This window comes from Fusarium redolens (assembly GCF_020744475.1).
Source record: "Fusarium redolens strain MPI-CAGE-AT-0023 chromosome Unknown BKA55scaffold_8, whole genome shotgun sequence".
NCBI classification, from domain to species: domain Eukaryota; kingdom Fungi; phylum Ascomycota; class Sordariomycetes; order Hypocreales; family Nectriaceae; genus Fusarium; species Fusarium redolens.
This window is the reverse complement of record NW_025763671.1, coordinates 1,367,113-1,386,487: the sequence shown is the minus strand read 5'-3', so window position 1 is coordinate 1,386,487 and position 19,375 is coordinate 1,367,113. Positions and strand designations below refer to the sequence as shown.

The 19,375-nt window shown below is 48.7% G+C and overlaps 5 protein-coding genes across 5 annotated transcripts; 2 read left to right on the top strand and 3 right to left on the bottom strand.

Annotated features, from left to right (window-relative positions):
- Positions 1-298: 298 nt before the first annotated feature.
- On the top strand, positions 299-2,582 carry BKA55DRAFT_594254 (ABC transporter transmembrane region 2-domain-containing protein; the record flags this gene model as incomplete). The annotated part of the gene is made up of 4 exons (XM_046195645.1): positions 299-811; positions 863-1,078; positions 1,128-1,801; positions 1,856-2,582. 4 exons carry the CDS (start codon positions 299-301, stop codon positions 2,580-2,582), a joined length of 2,130 nt encoding a protein of 709 aa, XP_046049412.1.
- Positions 2,583-3,069: 487 nt separating this feature from the next.
- On the bottom strand, positions 3,070-5,659 carry BKA55DRAFT_372602 (uncharacterized protein). Its single transcript, XM_046185899.1, has 4 exons — positions 4,777-5,659; positions 4,177-4,548; positions 3,589-4,128; positions 3,070-3,528 (listed from the first exon to the last, which is right to left on the bottom strand). Exons 1-4 carry the CDS (start codon positions 5,271-5,273, stop codon positions 3,456-3,458), a joined length of 1,482 nt encoding a protein of 493 aa, XP_046049411.1. The 5' UTR covers positions 5,274-5,659; the 3' UTR covers positions 3,070-3,455.
- A 386-nt stretch (positions 5,660-6,045) lies between these two features.
- On the bottom strand, positions 6,046-7,936 carry BKA55DRAFT_690329 (uncharacterized protein; the record flags this gene model as incomplete). Its single annotated transcript, XM_046199482.1, has 4 exons — positions 6,046-6,083; positions 6,135-6,438; positions 6,496-7,609; positions 7,668-7,936. The coding sequence occupies 4 exons, from the start codon at positions 7,934-7,936 to the stop codon at positions 6,046-6,048; spliced, it is 1,725 nt and encodes a 574-aa protein (XP_046049410.1).
- An 878-nt stretch (positions 7,937-8,814) lies between these two features.
- BKA55DRAFT_594251 (uncharacterized protein) lies at positions 8,815-11,255 on the top strand (the record flags this gene model as incomplete). Its single annotated transcript, XM_046195644.1, has 7 exons — positions 8,815-8,862; positions 9,492-9,767; positions 9,808-10,176; positions 10,239-10,517; positions 10,554-10,578; positions 10,646-11,060; positions 11,093-11,255. 7 exons carry the CDS (start codon positions 8,815-8,817, stop codon positions 11,253-11,255), a joined length of 1,575 nt encoding a protein of 524 aa, XP_046049409.1.
- A 974-nt stretch (positions 11,256-12,229) lies between these two features.
- BKA55DRAFT_539658 (uncharacterized protein) lies at positions 12,230-18,372 on the bottom strand (the record flags this gene model as incomplete). Its single annotated transcript, XM_046190163.1, has 2 exons — positions 12,230-12,804; positions 12,855-18,372. The coding sequence occupies 2 exons, from the start codon at positions 18,370-18,372 to the stop codon at positions 12,230-12,232; spliced, it is 6,093 nt and encodes a 2,030-aa protein (XP_046049408.1).
- Positions 18,373-19,375: the final 1,003 nt, after the last annotated feature.

Below are 19,375 nucleotides of genomic sequence, written 5' to 3'. Positions count from 1 at the left end.
AGGAATCTTACTCCCTTCAACACTTTAATCCTTTCTCTTTTTCTCTGGGCTTCGAATTCTAAGACATTTGTTTGAACCAGTGCTTTTTATTTATTTGGATACCATTCGACTTCCGATTTCCTCATGCGCTTAGCTGCTTTCGATAGATCTGTGACGTGACGTCGATACGCCTCGGCTCAACTCCAATTTCGACGAGCTTTCGACTTCAAGTGACTACAGAGTCATCGCCAGAGATCTCTGGATAGTATTGTACCATTGGAAACTTAATCTATACAGTCTCTGACCCTGCGCGCGCGTTATGGCATCGCAGTCGAAGCTCGCCTTGCCGGGCGATCGCACTCTCCGGGGTATCGCCTCACAACTCACCACCCTCTATGTCTCTAATCGCACACGTATCTCACGCGCTGTCTGGATAACGCTATTCGCTGCTCTTGCTAATCGAATTCGCCTCGCCATCTCTGAGCAAAAGGCAGCATCCACCCGTGAAGCTGCCCAGCGCGCCGCCCGTCGCGGTACCACATCCAGTAGAAGCGAGGAAACACCACGAAAGAAAGTCGAACTGAATCGCGAGTTCTTTCGGTCACTACTAAGGCTACTCAAGATTGTTGTTCCAGGATGGCGCAGCAAAGAATCGAGGTTATTGATGAGCCACAGCTTCTTCTTGGTTCTCAGGACTTTGATTAGTCTGCGTGTCGCCGAGATGGATGGTGCTATTGTGAAGGCTCTCGTCAAAGGAAACGGAAAGGAATTCTTGAAGCGCATAGTATGGTGGATGCTCATTGCGGTCCCTGCGACCTTTACCAACTCCATGGTGAGTCTGACTATAACTTGAGATTCTTTACTCTGCTCACGACTGCTTTAGCTATCGTATCACCAAGCCGAACTGTCGCTTAAATACCGATCAAGACTTACACAGCATATACATGACAAATACTTATCTAATCTAACTTTCTACGGTATCTCGGCTTTAGATGACCGAATAAAGAATCCAGATCAACTGATTGCGGTCGATGTATCAAAGTTCTCCAATAGTCTGGCTGAACTATACAGCAATTTAGCCAAACCTCTGCTTGATATGGTAATTTGAGCCGCTTGCACTTAGGATAAACATCGCTGACTACTTTTAGACTATATATACCTGGTCTTTATCGAAGAGCGTTGGCGGTGAAGGCGTTGTCTTCATGTCACTCCTTGTCCAGTTATCAGCCAACGTGATGAGAGCACTAACTCCACCATTTGGAAAATATGTTGCAGATGAAGCACGGTTGGAGGGTGAATTCCGCTTCCAGCACTCACGCCTCATCGATTATAGCGAAGAAGTCGCTTTATACGGCGGCCACAACGCTGAAAAGGACACATTAGACAAGGGCTACTTTACTCTTATCAAGCACGTCAACTATATCCTCCGTCGGCGCTTTTACCACGGATTCATGGAGGACTTTGTTATCAAATATTTCTGGGGCGCACTTGGTCTGATGCTCTGCAGTGTTCCTGTCTTTATCAAGATGCCTGGCCATATTGCAATGAACATGGGCGATCGAACAGAAGCCTTTGTCACCAACAGACGAATGCTTCTCTCTGCCTCCGACGCATTTGGTCGTATCATGTTCTCATACAGAGAGGTTATGGAACTGGCGGGCTACACATCACGTGTTGCTACTCTATTGGATGTGATGGATGATGTCCAGGCTGGTCACTTCGAGAAGAAGCTCGTGTCCTCTTCGGGCGTCGAAGGTAACGAGGCTGTTCTCAAGGGACGTGGAACTGTTCACGAGAGTAACGACATTACTTTTATCGATGTGTAAGTTAAAGGTTACTGTCCCATGTTATTACGCTAACACATTCGTTCTACTAGTCCAATTATCTCACCTAACGGTGACGTACTCATCAAAGCTTTGTCTTTCACTCTCAAACATGGAGACCACCTGCTTGTTGTTGGACCCAACGGCTGCGGCAAATCGTCTCTTTTCCGCATTCTCGGCGGTCTCTGGCCCGTGTATGGAGGCACAGTCTACAAGCCCCCTTTCCACGCCATTTTCTACATCCCCCAACGGCCTTACCTTTCCCGAGGCTCTCTTCGCCAACAAATTATCTACCCGGATTCTCTTCGCCAGATGCGTGCTCGTGGTGTCACGGACGTAGACCTTCTCGAGTATCTCAAGATCCTTGGTCTTGAGCACCTACCCGAATTATACGAAGAAGGCTGGGATGCTGAGGCTGAGTGGCGCGATGTTCTTTCTGGTGGTCTCCAGCAGCGTGTTGCCATGGCTCGGCTCTTCTACCACCGCCCCAAGTACGCTATTCTTGACGAGTGTACCAGCAGCGTTACCCTCGAGACAGAGAAGGCCATGTATGATACAGCAAAGGCTCTGGGCGTCACTCTCATGACTGTCAGTCACCGTCGAAGTTTGTGGAAGTATCACTCTCACATCCTTCAGTTCGATGGCCAGGGTAACTATGTTTTTACCAAGCTTGATGCCGATCGACGTCTCAAGCTTGAGGATGAGAAGGAGGAACTTGAGGTTCGATTGCGCCAGGTCCCCGAACTGGAGCGCCGCATCGCCGAGTTGACGGCTGCTTAGACGGCACGACCTGACCGAAGGTTTTGGTGGACATATTATCGAATACCCATGGATGAATATTGTGATCGATGTAGCTGTATTTTGCTGAAGGTGCTTAAACATTGGGGTAAAGAATTTTCTTGATACAGTAGTGCATTACAGGCTTACAGACAATAGTTGAAACAGCTTCATCGCCGACCACTTGATGGTATCCTGCCTGTTTGTGATATAGTGAGATAATCAACCACCCGTCGAATCTCAGTGTGGATAACCGAGTTGGCTTTGGGTTTTACATACACAAAACTCAAAGAACACAACTTTGTACATGTCGCGGGGGATGTCATTGTTTCCTCCCCATCCACCAAACATCTCCATGCCAACCATCTTCCCGAAGCCTAGTCCAATCCATCAACTCCTCCTCTGGTTGCGAGGATGAAGACGGCATGTCTCCTTATGCATGCTGTTATCGCCTCTCATGATAGCCCGATGGTCGGCGCCACATTCCCAGCAGAATTGATGCCGACATTTTAAACCTGCAATACACAAGAGTCAGCACTGAATAGGGTGTTTTGCCTGTAGCCAGCTGAAAGCTTTGTGGCCTACCGTATAAACTGAGTAACTTGAGTAGTGCCTGTGGATCCTCTTGCGTTGCCCCCTTGAACTGTCAGATCTCATTATGATGATAGGCTTGGTGCAGACCCATTGGCACTACTCGATTTAATCAGTTTGAACGGTAGTCAATACACTGCCTGCTGTGTAATGAGGACCACGGCTGGCCACAGCACCAACAGAATTCGTAATAGCATCTCCGACCTGATATAATTAGTGTCCATATAACGTGGCCAGCGTGTAAGTCCTATGCGAAACCACAGTACCGGCGATGGAAAGGCAGCATTATGGCAGGCTTGTATGTGCTGAGAATTCGAAAATAGTAAAGGTGTCAAGGAACTTACACGTCATATGTGAACTACCGAGTGTTAGTTAGTACTGTGGCTGTCATAGCAGAACATGAAGATTTGATGCTTACCAACCGGCATTCTTCTCGATAGCCCATCCGCATCCTCCACATGGCTTTGTTGTGGCTTCCACTGTGGCCTTGCTCCTCGCCTCTTCTATTTTCTTTCTGGCTGCCATCTGGCGCCTTTCTTCGGCTGCCTTCTGAGCCTTTATTTTCTCACGAAGAGCTCGCTCCCTCTCTTGCGCTCTCTCTCTCCGATCCTGATCCTCTTGGCGCTTAATTTCAGCTTTGTCTCTGGCCACGCACCTGCGAGCGAGGGCCCGATCTGCCTTTTCTTGAGCTGCTTTAGCTTTCGACCACTTTTCATTCTCCAGTTCCAAGTGGCCACGGAAACTCGGATCTTCTTGAAGCTTATCATACTCCTCGCAAGACAGATTTTCATGCCAGTCGACTCCGTGGTGAAAACATGAGCGACGACTACATTTAATGCAGACAACAATGGGTTGAGCGGATCCAGACCCGTGAATCTGTCCGGAGCCACAATCAGCGGGACACCAGAAGAAGTTCTCATCTTCTTCAACAGCAGCCCGGATCGCTGCTGTTGTTATCCTATATGTTGTTAGTCATATTCTATCTGTTTGAGTACCGCGTTCATACTTGACAAATGTCTGTTCATTGGCAAGGCGTTGAATGTCGTTATATTCTAGGTTTTCTCGGCAGTCGGGGCATCTGATTTCGGTCCAGCGTTTACTCTTCATGTCTTCTTCGATTGATTGCTCCATGCAATCCAAGCATACAGAAGGGGTGTGCGTGCATTTTGAAGTGACGAAATCTGGAAAAGAATCCGTAGCTTTATTGTCCATACAGGCAAGACACTCTCGGCTGTCTATTGCCCTTGTTGTCACAGCGTCACTGTCTAGTGACTCGAGCAGATCAACGTACGGGCTAGCGGAGGACGAAGATGAAGATGAAGATGAAGCGGCGGCGGTGCTAGTTTCGGGTCGTTTATGAAGTGAACTTTTGTCATGTCTGGTATCGGAAATCTTAGTATCTGTGTTCTCGAGGTCGAAGTCTGTAAAGTTTAGGATAGACGCTGGGGTAGGATGATAACCTTGTCGAGGCAACGAAGCAGAAGTAGCCCCACGAGCGACAACTATATCGCGACGGGATTCTGCAGTAAAGTCAAAATCATCGAGAAAAGAAGGACGTTTATAGCGAAAAGGGGCTTGTGTTGAAGGTGCAGGAGTTGTATCGTACGCTTGAGACTGAGCCGTATTCCTTGATGATGACCCTTGAGATTTGCTCCTTCGATTTTGCACCGCAGTAGCACCCTCATCGTCTCCAACACCACCCATGATGGCTGGGTTCACGCGCCCATAGAAGCTGGCATTTTTGGGGACCATGTTGTTGGTGCGTGTGACTTTGGACTGTTGGCGAGGCTGTTGAATATGAGGTCGTTGCTTAGGGTTGTGTTTTTGAGGGGCATTAGAAGGGCGAGAATTTGAGGATGAATTCGTAACTCGAATCGGGGAAGGCCGGGGAATTTTTACAGCCGCTCTGTTCTTGAGTTGAGTGGCAGCGGCAATGCTAGTACCAGTACCAGTGTCAGTGCCAGTGTCAGTGCCAGTGTCATTTTTGGTTCTCGGGGTAGATGTCTGGTTAGTCATGGTTGAAGTTGAAGTCGAAGTCGTTGCCTTGACTCTCTTCTTTTTTGGTACTACCTTGGAGTCTTTGTTCCCCATGAAGCATAGCATTCCACAAAGGAAGCAGGCACCCGATCTCCCGTCCAGGAATAAGCGGAGGTTTCACAGCCCTGCCTAGGTTAGTAGGTAATGTTGAATGGGGTAAGGCAAGTATGATGTTTGATGATGGTTTGCAATTTTTATTGTCGTGGACACAATTTCAAGGCAGTGGGGGATTAGGTGTCCTTTGCTAACATTAAGTTCAAGGGGAAATATCTTAGGGCTACCATCAAAGAAAGAAAGAAAGAAGTTGTCTTCAAAGCTAATTCTGCAGTTACTGGCCATCTTTATCATGTACCCAAAGCCCACCGCACAAAGCGGCCCAAGAAACATGAAGGTGGTTAAAGCTGAAGGTGCCCTGCTGGACTGAATAGGAGGGCAATGGAAGCCATTCACAACCACGAATTCGGCACATCCATCCTTAGACCCTTAGTTCCCGCCCCATGTGCGTGCCCGATTAAGGTTGTAACATGGGCCCCAGGTGGTCCGCCCCCCGCCTCCAAGTCGTCTCTAATCGAGTCGATGCACCCACCCCCTGGGGCGGTACTGGCAGATCAACTGGGTAAGGAATAGGTATATCGAACAAGCACAACGACGAGAAGAAAATTGTGCTACCAACTGATAATGGCTCTTTCTTAATGATGCAAACTAGACTAGCATCGTAAATTTTGTCCAACAATCTGTATCAAAGCCACCCCAGTTTCGTCCAAAGATGGATATCACTGCCTTGGTTAACGCTTGAAACTCCCAGATATTCAGAGTTGATGTGAGCATGCATATGAAATTAGACATATTCACATGTCACAGTACTAAAGCGCTGGTCTGTCAGAATAATTAGCATAAGCATGACAAAATTGCCTCTGCGAAACTTACTTTTGTAGATCAGAGTATAACTAGTGGATGCGGAGGTATATACAGCCTCGATCTTACAGTTCAGCTCGTAGTACCATTCGCCATCGCGGCCCTCTCTACGACGTAGCTGGTTCTCCGGAATATGACCAACGTTCGCTTCGACGATTGAGAGCATCTTGACATTGTCGTCGCGGGACACTGGAGCAACTCGAGACAAATGGTCATTGTATATAGTCATCTTAACCTTTCGAATACGTCCTTTACTGACAGGATTAGTCCATACGAATGAGGTGAGATATGGGTCGTTCTCAGATACCGTCGAGCCCTAACGTGATGTCAGTTTGGTCGGGTTTGCTGGGTGAAATGGTGTCTGTCAACCTACTCTAGTAATAAACCACTCCATGACTCGGACTTTGTAGCAGCCGTCGAGCCCACACCAATATCTTTCGCTCTTGAGATTCCCGTGAGATTTTTCATCCCACCGAACGCTCCATTCAGTGCCATAGTGTTTTCGGGCCTTGCGATTTTCCACTTTCACCACGGCGGAGTCCGGGGAGGATTGAGCAAGTCCTTTGAGCACTGCTCCCTGTACAATAGCCTGCCATGCGTTGGGGGGCTGCACGATTCGCACAGAGCTATCTATGGCAATTCGAAGTCGCTCCTTGAGGTAGTTTGAGGACCCAAAGCCGCCGACCAGGAGAATGGCTTGAACAGACACGTTACTAGCTGTGATCTGGTCCTCTACCAATCTGATGACCTCAAGCACCACAGGCTCGAATATTTTCTTGACGTCCGATGCCTTCAAGGCGAAGCGACCACGACTGATGCCTATCGACTTATTGTTTGCCAAGCCTGCCACAGGGATGTTGTAAGTCTCGTAAGGTCCAACATTCAAGGCAAACTGGCGCTTGACCTTGTTCTCAAATACATCCAGGGCCTCAGCCAAGACCTCTTCATCGAACCCCTCTTCCTTGCCCAGTTTGCTCTGGAGAAACTTTGCGAAGCGCATGTTGAGAAACGTGGAGCCGCAAAGTGCGCCCGAGCCAGGAGCCACCTCCTGGACCTCCAAAATAGGCTTCGTGCTCAAGATTGTGTACGAGATTAGATCGACGGTACCACCACCTGCATCAACCACAACTATGGTGTCTCCAGCGGAGATGCCGTTCGGGTCGGAGTCATGAAGGGTATAAATGGCAGCTGCTTCGGGTTCGGAAACCAGATGGACATGGTGCTCGGACACGGAAATCATAGCTTGTTCGCATGCCTTCTTAGTCTTTTCTTTCGCTAAGTCGCTCCAAATGGCAGGTACAGTGATGACAAATTCCAACGGAGTGCTGTTGACAAGGCCATTGCCGAGCTTCTCACGTAGGGTGTATAGCAGATGCTCGACAAGCTGCGAAATGAAGTCGGTAACAAGTTCGTCGACGTTTCGGCCGCTTCGTGCACCCTCAGTGCTTGGACTCTGGTCAGCAGCCTGTATGGAAGGGTCTAGGTCTCTTTCAAGGTATGAGTCATCCAGCTGCTTATGTATACATAGGTCTGAAAGACACTCACAGCTTGAACCACTCAACAACTTCATGCTGAGGTGCATTCGCGGGGATAGAGAAGCCCCATTCGATCTTGTCCCCGTTGTATCGAATCCTTGTTGGGACTTTATCGCTAGATTGCCCTTCCTTGTTGGCACTTGATACAGGCCATTGCGTGATACAGGTTCGTCGTGATGGGTTGCGATTCTCAGCCCAAGCGACTCCAGAGTATGTGGTCCCAAAATCGATACCGACGATGATCTTGCGATCGGCTATTTTGGGTTTATCCACTTCCATTGAAGAAAGGTATCTACGGCGAGGTGGTATGAAGAGAAAAAGAAATATGAGATGAGTTTTGCAGCTCGAGGTTGAGCGATACGCTTCGACTGGTACCTGTGCCACAAGTGTGACAAATGGATGGGGAAAAGAGGTGTGAATGTTTCCTAAATGTAAGTGTGAAGGAAGAAGAAAAGCAATAGAGAGGAGCGCTTGTTCCTCAGGGGGCGGTGTCACACAGAATGCCAATTTAGTAGGTCCCATGAGAAAGGTGATTTTGCTGTCTACTATGGTACTTCGACAAAGGTATCTTTTCTCTCTGAACCAATTCCTATTGGAAGACTTTGGGTCACAATATATATTTACCGGACTACCGTAGTTAGCTTGAGTGATAAGAAGCAGTTATTTGTAGGTTGAGTGAGTGGGCTGTTGAACTTCGCAAGGGGTTACTTGAACTATCCTCATAATGAACAATTGGCCACAAACTCAGTTTCGGTGGCCTACTAGAAGTGGAATATGCCTAGAACGCTACGTTGACCTGAATGATACTGGACGGTAAGAGGCAGACGTGCATGGACGTTAATACAGAGCGGCCACTAGCGTATTAGTTCCATCAGATGCAGATGCGGCTGAGTTTGAATCCGTTTGGTGTGCCACACTTGGCAGGGGTATAACAGGGGAGGCAAGAAAACCTAGGACCTCCATTCTAAGGGACGAAAAGACTTAGGCAAGTTTAGTATGTCTTAGCAGGCCTTTAGACCAGTTAATTTTGACACCCCGGTTTAAGGTTACAAACTTTCCTGCTCCCTAAGGGGGCATAACAGGGGTTTCGCCGACCACTCTGTGGGGGTTGGTTTTACATCCGATCACCAAACGGGCATGATTTGAGTCTTGTTGAAATGTTCCATGTCTCTTCAAAAAATCAAAAGGTCGAAACCGATAGTCTCGTAACTCTTACCGTGTTTACTACATAGAAGTTTAAAATGTCGAGTGAAATCTGTCAGTGACGAGCATCGACAATACACCAACCCGACTCGCTTTGGATCCATAAAGTGCTTGAAGCTATCACTAAGGAGATATGATATGCTGAGGGGAGAATTCTATGTGGATAAGATTTCAGGCAACTCTACCGTTAATCTATAAATAAGGAAAATGGAAACAAGTTGTAAAATGCCTTAGTTGAGCAATCAACCAAGGCCAGTTAATTTTGATGCCGACACCCTTATCAATCGTCCTGTAGGCTGTTTGTCAGCCTGGCTGTAAGCATCCATCGTAGAGGTCCAGCTGCTGTTGTATCTACTGGAGGCAAGCAGACTTCCGTGCACGCATCCGAGAACTACAGCGCCTCGCCTTTCCAGACTTGCTCTCTTGGTCATTGTTACACTACATTCTCGGACCAGCACGTTTGCTTGCCGTAATAAGGTAGCACACATTCAGCCTGCCGCCCCTCAATCTGGCTTATTCGTGACTGAGCTTGGCTCTCCCCTTTGGATGCCTAAAGAGGATTTCACCGAAACGTGGAGGCTCAAAACAAACACTGGAGCAGGAAATAATTGCGTGTTTTGCTTGGGTTAAGCCTAGCCCTGAAGTTTCCACTCCGCAAAACCACACCAAGAGAGAATGGAGACTCATGCCACCTTCACCAGAGAAGGAACTTCAGAATATGTCACCTGGAATCATGCCCGGCAGCTGGGAGGATGAAAGCCCTATCGAGCCTATAGTCAAGACTCATGAGTACTATGAGCGGGATATTGAAACTCGAAAGGGCACGGCTCAACATGTTCTAATGGAATTCGATCATTCTGGGAGAAGTCGCCAATTTCCTCAGCAATTCTGGCGAGGCTCAGCCACAGTCTCTGCGAAAAACTGAACAATCACCTACGACTGAGGAGGTTGGCTCACTTGGTTCACTCGTTGATTTGAATATCGACCTTTCCACTCACCACACTAACAACATTCAAGAGGAAAACCCTCAACTTCATCGTCTTATTGAAGATCTCCTCCAAAGGCTATCCGAACTCAATGAGAACAAACAGATTGCTGAGGAAAAGGCAGACAGGCTTTCAGAGAAAGTCAAGAGCATGAAGGAGAGATTGAGCTACCACATGACAGTTGTTGAGCACTGTAAGACGCTGTCGAGCAAGGCTAAAGAGCTGGCCGAGGAGAACCATGTACTCAAAGAACAACTCAACGATGCGCAGTCCCACATATTCAGTCTCCAGCCCTACCGCAAAGATCTGACACCCGAAGAGGTCGGGCAGGTACGAGATCTGTTTTCCAGTAACCACACGCCTCTGTGTACAGTTGCTAATTTTGAATTTAGGATTACGATGCTCTTGTTGAAAAAATTCAGGACTGGGTCCAGAAGCTCATGAACCCCTGGTTGGAGGACTGTGAAGACGGTGCTCATGCTTTCTTAAACCACGTAAAGAGGCGCATAACCGATGCCAACAGATTCAAGAGTGCTCTAAACAAATACCCCGATCTTATGAATGGCCTGAATTTCCCCGAGACCGACGAGGACATCGTTACATCCTTGATAATGAGATATCTTCATGCCAGGATCTTTCAGTCTGTTCTCTACGGTGCCATGCCACGTAGCGTACAGACTATCGGTTTATCGAAAACCGCATGAGAGCCTCAGTTGAGCCCAAGAGAGGTATGTACAAACAGCCATGGAGACCTGCCTGCGTAAAGTCCAAGACCGCTAATACGAGCCATTGTACATAGACCATTTCACCGTGAGAACGTGGACTGCTGAAGCATACAACAGCCTTCTCAGTTGTCCCCAGTTTAGACAAGTTCGGGAAAAACGAGCTGATGAGATGATCGTAGAGCTTTCCAACATCCTCGAGGTTTTCTCCAAGGGGGAGGATCCTCACAGTTGCTACCAAGACCTTATCGACCTTGCTGTGTATCCCGCCATTAAATTATACGAAAAACTGCAAGTCTCAACCAACCACTTCTATCTAGACATAAGCCCCTCCATTGCCGGTGTTGATGGAGAGCTCAACACAACGTCCAGGTTCATTGATTTACTCATGAGGCTTGACTGCAAGAACGTCCTGCAGAATAGGAAGAGGTTCAACCTGCAGAAGCTTGATCCTCCACCTTCCGAGCAAGACTTGTACCACAACTGCACAATGTGTGTGACGTGGCACCAGCTTTGTATATGAGACAGGTCGGACAACGAGATGCCATCAAGAATTCTACCGTTGTTCGAAAGCAAAAGATCTTGGTAGCTTGGGGTTCGGAGGAGCAGCGACGAGCTTACCAAGACAATGGGTGTCGAACACTTATTTCGCATTTGTATGCGTTGGAGTCCTCGGAAGAAAATTGACTACCCTTCTTCAAATGAGGATTATGCTTGATGGTTAACGGGTGACAGCACACCATGGGACGAACCCATGACTGTTTACTACATGGCAAGGGGCCAGAGATATTCTGGGAAACCAGGGAAGGTGATAGCTGTAGTCTGGGAAACTTAACACCGTCTATGGCAGACAAACTGGGCTCCATAACAGGATTGGCGGGAGCAACTGATATGTATGTCCCGGTATTGTAACAAAGAAACCCATAGTACATTGATCATTGTGCCCCGCACGAGTCCCCGTCATGCAGATACCATTCTATCAACACAAAATTTCTATACATAAGGCAGTCGAAGCCAGGGGCCCGGGCTGTCCACACAGGACGCAGCAGAATGAATTATCAAGTCTCGATGCCGCAGAGGCTCTTGACGTAAATTGTACAAGTGTGCTACAAGCACACACGCAGCTCCCTATGGCCTGCCATAACTAGGCATAACTAATATCCTAGGTCTCCATAACACCAAGCTTACATGACGGAAATAGTTTGTGAAAAAGTTAAGAAACAAATGAATGCGAAGAGGTCTTTTTGTGGTGAAACAGGCAACATCAATGAGAAATAACAAGCCAGAAGAAAACAAAATATAAAAAAGAAAAGAGCCTGTCTCTGCTTGTCGTCAGGAGAGCAGCGAGGTATCAGCACATTGTATATCCATCCTTTCTCCCCAGTTCACACATCATCTCCGTCCTCAAGATGATCCAACCTTGGGTGCTCTAGTTTTGATTACACATCTTCTTTCTCTCTAACCCCCTTTTCGGTTGAAGACAACATTCATATAAGAATCAGAAAAACAAAGGAAGGGTATAAGAGGAACCTGTATAGGTCGGTCCGTTCATGTTTCCACCGTCTCATATCGGTGTTCGGAGAGTCTTCGTCCTCTCAGTGCCGGGACGCCTTATCATCGAACCCTACGTTGTAGCGGCCAAAATAAGCCCGGAAGTAGTCCTACTCCTCATCCAGACTTCCCATCATACCATTGCCTTTGCTGCCCTTGCGACCAAGCTTAAGCATGCTGAATCTCTTGCGGACACTGCCCTTCTTGCTAGGGATCTTGTTCTCAATAGCCTTTTCGTTGCCGCCACCAAATTGCTGGTCGAAACTCCCTCGGCTGCTAAACCCTCCTGGAGACTCGGGATGCTTCTCGTCATGAGATTGAGTGCGGAAAAAGCTATGCCGGCGGTTGTGCTCTTTGCTTTGACTTCGGCTTAAGGAGCGGCTGAGGTTGCTCGCTGTTTCAATATCAACAGCGGGCTCCTCAGGCTCAGCTGGCAACTCGGGTTCCTTCTTCTTGCTGCCACCAAGGAAACTGAGTCGTGTACCTCGTTTTGAGACGGGCCTGATGACTGAAGCTTCTTCTGTGGTAACACCGTTTACCGAAACCCCAATATTCTTATGCTTGGGGCTGGCTTCAGAAGAACGAGATGATCGTCTCCAAGTTGGAGAAGGCGTTGCAGCCATTTCGCGTTGCGGCTGAGGAGGCGTAAAGTGTGCGATTTCCGATGCGAAGGTACTCTCGAAGACTATAAGGAATCAGTAGTCTGAAACAACATGTGGTTAAAATTCAACTTACACCTATGAAGCTCCTCATGTCTACTGTTGAGAAGTTCATTGGGACTTCGGGCGAACATGGCAAGGCACCTCTTAATCATGATAGCATGGTCGACAAGTGCCATCTTGATAGCGCTGTCTTGGGGTGTCAGCTCTGCCTCTGATGCTTCCTGGTCCTCATCCTCTTCAGCATCTTCGTTAACTTCCTTGGGTTCTGGCAGCAGTTGATGGTAACAGGCTACACTGCTTTCGGAAGTTGGGTTGACAGAAACGCTCACTGCATCGAGAAGAAGCTGGGCATGGTCCCCATTACCATCAGCAGCTCGATGCTCAAGGGCAGTCATTTCCTGGGTTTTACGGACAATCCGCTCCAAGGCTGTCTCATGGGCACTGAGTCTAATTTCCTGCGTGTCAACAACTTCGCTGCGACGAAGTATAGTAGGGAAAGCATCGGCAGTTGTGAAAACCAGTTTCTCGGCAGAGTGCTCCTTAACAGGGCCACCTGTATTGCGTCGTGTGGAGATGGAAAAAGTCTGAGGATGAGATGATAGAAGAAAATCCCGAATTACTTGCGGCACTCGTGCGCGCTGGAAGACCTGATGGCTGAGGTCGCGATGAGGAGTGACAGCTGAGATAACCAGGAACTGGCCTTCAACATCATCAACATCGCCCCCAGTGACAATCTGAGCAGCTGGATACTGCTCTTGCATGCGGTCTGTAAAAGCAGAGGCGCGTTCGCTTGGAGATCCCTCGTATATATACTCCTTGTCTCTGAGGTTGGCGTGGAATCCAAGTCCCTTGTAGACAACCTTGAAGTATTTAGGAACCAGTTTGTCGCTTTTGGAGATAGTCTCATATATCGTTGCGATCGCTCGTTCAGTCCTGGCGAGCTTGGAGAAATCGAAGATGTTGTTTTCGTACTGTGTTTGTAGTTCTTTATATGCTGCCAAAGCATGGCTCCATGACTCTCCCTCTTCAAAGTGTTTGATCATGTCGAAGTAGAGTCTCTCTTTCCGCTCAAACTGAGTCTGTGCCGGAAATTCCGGGTCAGGAAGAGCAGAGGTCTGGCTAGCCGGATCCCACTCGTACAGATCAGCATGTAGTCGTAGGGCCAAACCAGCTTCTGTGTGGTTCCGTGATTCGGCTTGCAGGTCTGCAAGCTGGTGCACATAGCGAACAAAAATCTCCTCCTTTTGCATATCGCGAAGGAATTCCATGAGCCGTAAACAATTAATGAGATGTGTTGCTTCGCCAGGATCCTCACTACTGTGAACTGCAACCAGGAGGTCGAGGAATTCATCTATAGTTCCGACGAACTCACGTAGAGCTGTGTACAATGGTTCGTCGGGAATTTCAGCCAGAGGCTCAAAACGTTCAAGGAGCTCGGGTATAAACAGTTTCTGGAGGATGCTCTCGGTCAAAGGCTTCTCCTTGAAGAACAGGTCCAATCGATCGATTGTCTCTGTCTGAATGATCGATAGATCCTCACTCAAGGTCCATTCGCTGACAATCATAGTCTGTAGCACTTCGACAGCCATTCTTCGGAGACCTTCATGCACACTGAGGCACAACTCGACAATGGGGCCAACGAGTGCTGGAACATATTGAACTTGATATCCTCCCATTTTTGAGAGATTGTATCGGCTTCGTTCATCAGGAGTAGTCTCCCATCCGATCGCCTCCCAAGTGCGACGAAGGAGCTCAGCGCCATGTTCTCGAACATCCCCCGCAATCTTCCACACCGCTCTTCGCTTCTGCTCAGGGAACGTCTCTAACGCGAGAGACGTACTGCCCACGAGTTCAAGGAGTGTTGTAAAGAAGAGCTTCCATAGCTCAGTATTGAAGCTCTCTGCTTCCTCTGGGTCGGGAAGGAACGCTTCCAACATTGTACCAGCGAGATACTCAAGTGTCCGCATAGTCGATTTGTGATGATGGATGTGTACACTCAACCAGCCCAGGGGATATGCTTCTCCCTTCAGTATGCTCATGTGGACTCTAAGAAGATTCTCTAATAGCGTAGTCAAGTCGTCCTCAGCAAGCTCCAGTTGCATGCCTGAGGGTGAATTAGATATTGCGGACAAAGTAGCAGAAAGCTCGACCAAGGCTTCATCGAACTGAAGGTCTTCATTAACAGGTTTAGTAGGGAAAGGGTAAGACGATGGAAAAAGAAGAGAAAGGCGGTCTTTCGGCTTGCGGGGAGCAGCAAGAATCGCCAGGTAAGAATCGATTATTTTAGGAATATGATCCGGAATTTCTGAGCCGAGATAGTCGATCTGGCTCGCCAGGATAGAACAGCATAAACGGATCTGATCTCTCCATTGGTCTGTCACCTCTTCAGAATGACCCCAATGAGGAGTGATCCATCGAACCGTATTGGTGCTGAGGGCTAACTTTTGGTCAGTGTGGGCAAACAAGTCCAGCTTGCCATAATTGATAATCAGTACAAGCTTATACAGAACGAGTTTGCCCTTGACGTCTGTGCACGAGTCCATGAAGTCAATGGCGATATGCAATATTTCCTCTGTGGTCAGCAACCCAGCAAGCTCTGGTAGCCATGTGTGAAAATGCTGAACGGCGAGAGTCTGGGTTCCAACAAGTGCAGGGGCAGAGTTGCGCATCATCGCGTCAAGAGCCTTAAAGATGGCGCGGAGCTCGCGTGTAAAACCGGTGGTGTTGGATGTGATACCAATGCCAGCTTCTTTCTCCTTCTGCTGGGTTCTAGCATGTGTGATGAATTTAAGGATGTGCCTGACAACCTTGAAAGTAGCACGCAGCTTTCGGGCGGTCTCGGGCTCTGTTGGGTTCTGGAGGAGTCGTGTAAAGGATCGCATTAGACATGGCGTCGCAAAGGGGTAATTGAACTGGTTCTCGGCATACTGATCGACCAATGGACCTAGGTTGAATCTTCGATCATGTACAATGCCTAATACTCTGACCAAAGCAGTGAAGACAAGATCCTCGAATTCATGACTTCCAGAGTACTCCACGAGGATTCCGAATAGACCATCAAGCACATCGTTGAGCAGCTTGACTACCTCGATTTCAGGCACAAAAATGAGTTGCCTAAGCACACCTGGAACCTCCTCTCGCTGAAGGTCTCGCCACTTCAAGAGTCCCAGGATCACTCTGTCCTGTGAGAACCTTGTGCTGCAGAGATAGGTATCGATACGGAGCACAGCGAGGGGGCCAGTGACTTCCGCAGGATGGTCATCCTTGCCTTGGGGGCTCCACGAGAGCGACAGATACCCGCCCTTTCCAGTTGGCCCAGGTTGTGCGGTAGATGTATGCTCATCTATCTTATAAAGCAGCAGACCGTGTAGACCATCCCTTATGAATGCCCCCTGATCCCACAAGGGCATATGACCAATGGCAAATGGTGGGTTGGGCATGTCAGAAACAAACATGACAACATGAGCTTGTGGGACCTCATTAGGGGCCAAAGCAAGACGCAGTGTCTGATTCCAGGGCTCTCCTCGTTCCGTAGCTATCGATTTGAATGTGCTCAAAGCTTCTGTGTTGGAGGAGGCAAAGATACAGTTTTCAATCCGCTCTCCGGAGGTCTTTCTAACCTCGAGGGTTATCTGGAGGTTATTTCCATGAACACTAGAGGGCATGGCCGTTGCACTACCACCAAATCGAGATAGGAGGTTCTGTTTTCCCAGGGCAGCATCAGTTAAGGTAAAGTAGATGTCAGAGCGAGGTCTTGTAGGGGCTCCGGAGAATCCCATCTTGCTTGTCTTTGCCACGCCTGAGAGCATCGTTGGAGTGGATTTTATGAGGATGTCAGCGTCCGAATGATTAAAACTCTTGAGCTGAAGCTGCAACCGCTCACCCCTTCGAGACTTTTCATAGTGTCCAGAAGGGCTGTCCAACAATTCTTTGACCAGCGGATCCCAATCATCACCGGCGTCCTTTTCGCCTGCATGCCTCGAAGATGTCGACCAGATATTAACAAGATGTTCGACCTCGTCATCTTGCTTCATGATTGGATTTAATCGTAGAACGCCAAGGCCGATTGTGCGATCCGCTGTCTGTACACCATCTGGTGGGCTGCCAGTTTTTGAACCTGCTGTACTTGGAGGTCCGGTGCCTTCTCGACTTTCGGCGCCGCTTGTTGAGAGTCGTTCGTCATTTTGCTCGGCAACAGCGTCCATCCGTGTCACAGGTGACCCTCTTGAAATGCCAGATCTTGAGCTCTTACCACCCCACATGAGACTCCTTCTTGTTGACTTCATTCCGCCCGAAGATGTCGGTTTCATGTGGTCCCTAGAGTATGGAGCCGATGGACCAGTTCCTGAGCGCGAGAGAGGCTGAGAGGGTATAATCTGCTGAGATGCTAGCACTTTGACAACCAGGAAGAGCTCTGTTTCTGCTGAAGGAACGTCGCCCACGTCTTGGGAGGATAAATCTGTGAAAAGAGTCTTCGTTTGGGCATGCTTGGCCAGGTTGACGATTGTGCCCCCGGCAGGAATTTTGACCGTAAACCCTTCTGAAAGAGTAGTAGGCTGACCATATTGAGGCTTGCTGACAAGGTAAAAAACAAGTGAGGTCTCTTCAATCGAAGCACCGGCGAAGCCCTTGATATCGACCATGAGATGGTGTAGAGCAGTCAATTCGACAATGGACTGTGGGGGCTCGTCCAGTAAACTCATCACAGACTGCAACTTGGTGACTTTGACAATACAATCGTCGGCTGTTAAGACCCTTCCCCGAGCTTCAGGGTCTCGCACAATGACTTCACCTCCACATAATTTGTTCACCCTAACCAAGTCCCAGACGGTCTTTTCACGTAAACGATCGTATTCGTGTGCAGTAAGAACATTATACAGAAACTGTTGCCGATGTAAGTTGAGGCTTGTGATAAGCTGAGAAAGTTGATCCAGTCGACTATATTGTCGGGAGAGTAGGAGCTCGTGGAGGTTGGTGGAATGCCATTCTCGAAGACATGAGGCGATCTCGTCTATTAAGGGTTCCGATAGCGAAGTTGGTGTCTCGTCTCCGATCTTGAGCATTGGTACGGGTGCAGCAGGGCGTGGAGCGTTGGGATCCCTATCCACGGGTATTGATAGGCTTCCCAGAGTGCCATTGAGGAGTTCCTTGAAGGGCGTTCTGCCTTTACTCGATATCGTTGACCTATTTCCATCTTTTCGGCTCTTGTGCGCCGAAATGTTCGTCACACCACTCTTGGCACTATCGCTCGCGCGAGGCATATCACCATCCAAAGCTGGGCCATCGCTTGCTGCCTCGTCGTTTTCGTCACCCTCTTCAGGCTCCCCTAGCATCTCGCGAACCTCAACACAGCTCCGTGGGAAAATTCCACTGAACACACGCGCCTCGAGTGTCTGGCCCTTGACAGAAGTCAGACCAGCCAGCAGACTGGGAGGGGCTACGAGGTAGCCGCGCAGCCAGTTGCCGTCTGGCGTCTCTTCAATAATGTAGAGCTCATCGCCAATCTCGAGGGGAAGGTCGGCAGGACTCGAAGCTGGGAAAGGGTAGGTCGCGACGGCGAACGCGATGCGGGGAAGAGGCTGCCAGGGCATTGAATATCGCAGGAGACTGGTACAGCTTAGGTATCGAGGAGGTTCGGGTTCACAGCCGCCAGAGCTGGCGTAATTGGAGGTTTCGCAGCTGGGGGTCGGCAACGGCGAGAAGTGGATAAATTTTAACGGTTCGAGAGAAAGTCGGGTCAGGAGTTTATGAGTTGGGCGCTTGGTCTTTGTTGCACTACTGAATTCATCAAGAGATTCAGATATCGGATCGCAGTGCCAGGAGCTGTCGTTAAACGTATGCCCCGTTAACCAATCGCAGGCTCATGGATCTTGAAATTGGTCCCTGCAGCGCAGTTCCAAGAAGGACGGGATATGATATGGCGTTGAACAGGCACGGGCACAGGCACAAGGTAGCGAGCGTTTGGCTCGTTGTTAGTCGAATTCTATTCGAATGCGCCGAGTTGATCGAAAGCGAGCGTTGTTGTTGAGTGAGCTGTTCAGTTTGGTTGGCAGGTCGCTCGAATCAAATTCAAACCCCCTGAGCAAACGCGAAATAGCTTGCGGCGGGTTTTGGCAAGGGTTCTAGATCGAGGGGTGGCCTCAGCCTTTTCGCGGGATGAATATGGATGGATGTTGGTTGGAGCGTAGGCTGCGAATGGAATAGTCAAGGCAGGGCTGCCAAGAAGGGCAAAAGGAACGTCAAAGAATTACCAGAAGAGAAGGGGACAATAGGAAAGAGTCGCTATTGTTGAATTGAAAGGGTAAAGTGCAGAATAGCACAAGTGATGAAACCAACGTTGAGATGGATCGATATGTGCTAAAGAGTCAAGAAAGTTGGGCTAGCATGATACCGTTCCAGGTCTCGGGAGGGGACAGAATGCGCCGGCTCTAGTCAAAGTCTGTAACAGTACCAACATATCTCTTACAGCATATATGGATCTCAATGTACTGGTCTAACAGATGTGAAGAATAATTGCTTTTTGAGCTTCTGGGATCATGCCCAATCTCAATTCCATCCCCGTCTCCACTGGTGCCTGCGGTATGTGCTGCAAGT